The sequence below is a fragment of the Elaeis guineensis genome, chromosome 3, assembly GCF_000442705.2.
Source record: "Elaeis guineensis isolate ETL-2024a chromosome 3, EG11, whole genome shotgun sequence".
Classification (NCBI taxonomy): domain Eukaryota; kingdom Viridiplantae; phylum Streptophyta; class Magnoliopsida; order Arecales; family Arecaceae; genus Elaeis; species Elaeis guineensis.
The window spans coordinates 105,419,285-105,425,780 of NC_025995.2; the positions used below are offsets into that span (position 1 = coordinate 105,419,285).

The 6,496-nt window shown below is 38.9% G+C and overlaps 1 protein-coding gene across 1 annotated transcript; it reads left to right on the top strand.

The window, feature by feature from the left end:
* The first annotated feature begins 5,065 nt into the window (after positions 1-5,065).
* LOC105041208 (LOB domain-containing protein 40-like) lies at positions 5,066-6,252 on the top strand. Its single transcript, XM_010918070.4, is given in 3 exon segments — positions 5,066-5,342; positions 5,457-5,891; positions 5,894-6,252. Coding segments are annotated over 3 exon segments (795 nt in total). The 5' UTR covers positions 5,066-5,152; the 3' UTR covers positions 6,064-6,252.
* The last annotated feature ends 244 nt before the right edge of the window (positions 6,253-6,496 follow it).

Sequence of the window (6,496 nt, forward strand, 5' to 3'; positions counted from 1 at the left end):
GAAAATATCTTATTTGAAATGTTATGATGAAGCATGATTGAACATATTAATTTCATGATGCATTATATTGATTGATTTCGATACTACATGATTATATGTTTTATTATCGAAATTAGAATATAAAATATGATTTATGAAGAATTATGATATAAGAAACATTATGAATTGACAACCTGACTATGTAAAGGACCCCGCCAATTGAGGCATATACATTGGCAATTGATTTGTCCTGAGGGTTCATGTCGCCAGAGAGACCAGCGACAAACCGTCAGAGAGACCAGCGGTTCCGAAAGACTTTGCTGCCAGATGATTCGCAGCTCACTGCAAAAAGATATGCAGTATTATGATCCTGCCACAGAAAAAATATGGTCATAGCTCATGGTTGACGAAAAGAATTGAAGAACAAAAGAAATTGAAATCTCGAAAGAAACTTGAATTTTCGAAAAAAGAAATGAATTTGGCATGAATTATATTGCGTAATTGGAAATTGATTTCGAATTGATGAACTCTATATGTTTATTTTCTATAAATGATTATTTACTTAAATGCCTGATGAAATCTGTTGAGAAGTGATCATTGCTTACTGGGCTGTCTAGCTCATTACCTCTTATTTTACTGTTTTTACAGATGTTGAGGAATTAAGATGATACAAGATATGAATGGAAGAGAGATCAGAAGCAGAATCTTCATACTTTTATTTTAGGTTGAAAGGCTTATTGAATTTGATATAAAGCCTATGAATCGTTGTTGAATTTATTGAGATATTAAAGAAGAAATTTAGATCATTATATTTTGGATTTAAATTATTATCTAATTATTCCGCTATTGTTTTAGGATAGCATGATAAGATACCTTGCATGCTTATGGAAAAAGTTTTCTATGAGTATGCGGCGGTTGCCATGACCCTCGATTCACAATCTCGGGTCGGGAGCGTGACAACAACAATAATTCTGAATTACAATCTCATATAGTATGTTTGTAAATATTAAAATTAGTTATTTAAATAAATATTATGATATAAAAAATTATAATATTAGTAGTTATCTTTCTCTTACTCTTAAAAACAGCCCAAAGAAGTAGTGTTTGAGACTCGGCGCTAAACTTCTTTGCATACTTCTTACCAAAAAATAAGACCTTGTTTTACCAAAAATAAAGTAAAATAAAACATCATTGTATACTTTAATAAAAAAAAAAATTCATTGCATACAAGTAGAGTAATTTTTTATACACCGCATCTGGTGTAGAAAAAATATACCATCCTAGTTGATTGGGCCACATAGCCTCCGCTTTCCAACGTGTATTTAATGCCTACAGTCCTACTTTTTCGATTGAAATTTTGAATGATGAAAATATTTTTTTTTTTGAAAAAATTATGATATCCTATAGTTATATTATGACATTCAAATTATGACTTCTTGTATAGAGAATGTCATAAGAAAGAAAGAAATATTTTTATCATTTAAAAATTTTATAAATTATAAATAACAAAAATATCTTTCTCTCTTTATAATTTTTGAAAAAAAAATTATGACATCTTGTATGTAGGAAGTTATAATTTGATCACGAGATGTAATAAATTTTCAAAAAATAAGAGATATTTTTATTATTTAAAATTTTAAATAAAAAATAAAATTATAAATATTAAATATATTATTAAATATATATTTAAAAATAATGATTATATATTTTAAAATAATTAGATGATATATTCTATATCAATTTTATTTTACCGTATGTGATACGCAAAAGTTTTTTCAATGCAAGTATACACGTGGGCTGGAGTGTTGAGACGGCCTTTTCCTGGAACGAGTTCTCTCATGGCGCCAAAGTTTCCGTAACGGTCTGCAGTTCGCTGCTGGCTTCCCAACAAAACTCAGGCAACGCGGTATTTGAGGTCGTACGCCGGGCATCTTTACGGCGGTCTTCGCCTACCGTGGTTCGTGGAAGCCATTTCGTCGGGATTGCCAAAGTCCGAATCCATTGGCCCTTTTTTTTCGGGGGTGGGTGGGTGGGGTGGTGTTGAATGGCGGATGCATTGGCTGTCCGGCTGAAGACGGGTCGTAGTACAAGTAAGAGATGCGCGCAGTACAAAATAAAATAACGCAACTACAAAATAAAATAAAGTACCTCATTTTATCTTAAAAGGTTTATGGGAGAAGTACTGATTTTTCCTAAATGATTAATTTAAGCACAATCATTCGGCCCTGTGCGAACGACAGAGAGATGCAGCGATTTGGGGTTTAGGTGACTGCTTTGGTCAGCAAAATAAGGTGCTTAAAAATTAGCCCTCTTTGCTTTGAATAGATTGTGAACTCTCCTTTTGACTATTGATTTTTTAGTTTCAAAATATTTCTTATCAGTCCAGAGAGTTAGCATGGGTGGTGCATAGGAATCTGCAGAGCATACGAAGATCTTTGAGTGGCAATCTATCAAAAGTTGCAAATTTTTGAGAAACGTCTTCACTTGCATCAATGGAGAGTTCATTTGTAGAGGGATCCGTAAATCTATCTATTTAGCCATCTGACATGGTTTCAAAACCTGATTTTTGAGATTGTGCCGCATAGTTGCTTCTCATTATTCATACAATTTGTTCTTTGCTTCGAGCATAATTTATCTAGATGAAAGGCAACCGCTCCCATAATATCATATTTATGTTTAAGTGCATTTTATGAATCTTACAGTGCAAATTCTAACAATATAAATCATAAGTGTGACAAGAGCACTTGTCTTGCATTCATGTAAAATTTGTTTTATTCTAATACATGATTTAGTATTTTGTTGGTCAGGGATTATTTGTATTTTTATTTTGATTGAGATTGAAATTAGTTGTTTTGTATTGGTCTTTAATTTGTCATCATTGCTTGGTGCAAGAATCCTTGAATTTTATCGAATCCAACATGAAATGGAAGAGATCTTTATAATTAAAATCAATGAAAAATTTTAAAAATAATATAGTTTGCATATAATTTGTCCCAAGTACATCATAGATCATTAACTATTTTTTTGAGTTTTTTATAAATTATTTTGTTAAGATAGACTAGTGATTCATGATATGATATGGGGTGAAACATATCTCTACGAGACTTGATTTATAATAATTGTGTTTTTTTATTTAAACATGTAATACTAAATTACAAGCACAAGCAAAACATAAATGGGGCTTGATATCTAAAATATTTTTAATAAAATAAAGAAGATGTAAAATAAGAGAAAATTGTAATCATCACTGGTTTACTCAACGTTCATTTAAGTTTTTTTTTTTTTTTTTTAGATTTTGAGAAACAAAATGGTGCATCTAAAAACTTAGAGAATTAGAAATTGATTCTATGTTATTTTATTGGAGGAAAGAAAAATTCGGTGAAGGTATAGGAAGAAAATGATGGTCTTGATTTATAATAAAAATAGGTGCAATGTATGTTTATAGAAAAGATAGCTTATGAACCATTGTATTTTTTTAGGTATTTCTATTTTTCTGTGATAGTTGCTATAAAAATTTAATGTTAATCAATAATGGTCCAGTAGCACATAAATCTTTTACCTTTCGAGTTATTTATAGCAATAGAGTTAGGGTCTACGCAATTATTGTCCATGTACATGTACCGATTTCAGACGTGCCCACTAAAATTGTGAAACCAAAGAGGAAAACAGATAATATATAAACAAGATAAAGCCAAAAAAACAAAAGGCCAAAGCAGAGGGACGATTGATGTTGCATGCTACACCATTCAGATGCGGACCTGCGTGGATATCTCCATGCATCAGCAACTGTCAGCTGGCATCCGCCAAATGGGACCACCTTCTCAATTGCCCAGAGATCCTGCGCATAGATATCTCTATGCATGAATTCTAGATCCTGCCGTCCACTGTCCTCTGAAAGCAATCAAACCAAATCCCGCATGGACAGATAGCAGCATACTATCCGCACGCGAGATTAGGGCGTGACGGAAGCGCGCGGGAAAACCAGTGGCCCGTCCCGTGGGGCGCCCACAGTCCGGGCCAAAACCACGTAACCGGAAACCGGCCATTGGGGGGCGGCAGCACCCCTTTGTACGAATCCGAGGAAACGGGGAGTTTTTTTGGGAGGGGGGATTGCTTTTTGGGAGAGGGAGATGCTGTTTTCGCGGGCGCCCGCAGCGCCCGGTTTCCCCCTCTCTCCGCTCCTGGAGACGTGGCGATTCGGCGGACCCTCGCTACCTGAGCGTGGGCGCCACGCGCCCCCTTTCTATTTCTCCAAAAACTTATTGCCTGGACCACGCTCACGTAGATCAGCACAAATCCCAAAACATATGCACAATGGATTACGTATAATCAGAAATTCGTGAACTATGAAGATTTGGGTGAAATCCCAAAACATATGGCATGTTATCCCCTATAAGATTTGGGTGGTCTATTAGAATATAGTTCAGACAATAATTTTTCATTTCTTCGTGTCTTCATTTTGAGAAATTATTATTTAGACGATGTCCGAATAAACTAGCAAATTGCATGATAGATATCATGTCATATTAATTTTTATATTTAATAAAATTTTAATTATATATTATCCAACATGCACATATTTTGAAATTTGTGTTAGTCCAAACAATAATTTCTCTCCCATTCCCTCTCATCCTATCAAAAAATTATTAGTTTTTATCCAATCTAATAAAAAATGATCATATTATTTATGATTGAAAAAAATAATATTATTATCCAATCTTGATTTGAAAATTTTGAAGTTCATTTTAATTGATAACTTTTGTCAGTTTGGATAAAAAAATTATTTTTTTAAATTAATATGATCATTTTTAATTAATAATTTCTCCGCTCTATCTCTATTTGGCTACGTCCCCAACCCCTCTCACCCCTCACTGCTGCTGTTTTGATACACCCCGTTGCTTTAGCTTCCGTAATTATATCAAATGGTAAGGGTGATTTGGGCCTGGAACCCAGCTTTTCTTTTGGAATTAAACCGCTTTCCAACCCTTCGTAAACCGCTGGCCACGTAGCAAAACCCACGGCTCCACCTGATGCTTTATAAACTCCCACCATTCCCCCCCACCTCTCGGCCTGTGTCCCATCCCGACTACTATTCTCGTCTCCGGGGTTTCCTCTTCTATTCCCTTGTTGCATTTGGTATCGAGTGGGGATCGCCACCGTCCGTCCGCCGGCCATGAGAATGAGCTGCAACGGCTGCCGGATCCTCCGGAAGGGGTGCAGCGAGAGCTGCACCATCCGACCCTGCCTCCAGTGGATCAAGAGCCCCGAGGCCCAGGCCAATGCCACCGTCTTCCTCGCCAAGTTCTACGGCCGCGCCGGCCTCATGAACCTCATCAACTCCGGCCCCGACCACCTCCGCCCTGGTCCGTATTCTCTTCATCGCTCCCTCCTGTTCTTTTTTATTGCTCTACGAAATTTTGGATCGAATTAATTTGGACTCAACGCTTTTGCGGTCGTGCTTGGTTTATCTATCTCAGCAATATTCCGCTCGCTGCTGTACGAAGCCTGCGGCCGGATGGTGAACCCGGTCTACGGCTCGGTCGGGCTGCTTTGGTCTGGAAACTGGCCGCTCTGCCAGGCCGCCGTGCAGAACGTCCTCCGGGGCGCGCCCATCGTCCAGATTTCCTCCGACTCCGCCGACGCCGTCCCGCCCACCAAGCCCTACGACATCCGCCACGTGGCGAAGAAATCTGATGCCACCGCGGAGATCCACAAGGTCGCCCAGTCCCGCCCCCGTTTCAAGAAGCGCTCCGGCCACGTCATCAAGCCCAAGGCCATTCCCGGTTTCATCGCCGCCGAGCCGGGCGGGGGCGACCCTGCGGTCTTCTGGGGCGGGAGCGCCTGCGGGGTCGAGCCGCCGGCGAACGTGGGGGAGAGCCAGGAGAACGGGAGTGTGTTCTCGGTGGAGTCGCTGGGGGGTCGCACGTGAGCCAGGCGGAGCCGCACGAGAGTGGGGCCGAGGCGGAGGTGATCCGGCTGGATCTGACACTGGGGCTCCGGCCGATGGAGGACAGGCCGGTCGAGGTGGCCGCACCTGGAGCTGACGCGAGTCGCGTGGAGCTGGGGCTCGGTCTCTTAGCTTGAACTGATGATGGCTGGATGCACCTAATGCAACAGCGGGAGGCCGATAGTTCGTAGAGTCGCGGGTCGTGGCAATTTTGTCTTTCTTAATTTTTCTCGTTTTCTTTTACTTCTCTATAGAAATCCGCTGTGATAGTCTCCTGTTCTCTTTATTTTCTTTTCTTGGATTTAAACTTTCTATTCCGTTGTCGATGTATAGTGTTTTATGTTGTTATTTCCATAAATAGAACACGCCAAACATTTCCATCATTGTGATCACTTTTTTTAAAAAAAAATTATGAGTAGTATTAAGCGGTGCATCTCGTCCACTTATTTATCGATAACATGCGCTGTGATGCTATGAGTGAACGAGGAATGACAGAAATAGCTGAATTTTTCTTTGGAAATTAATTGGTTCACCCCACACATATTCTATGATTTTATATGCTCCTTGACT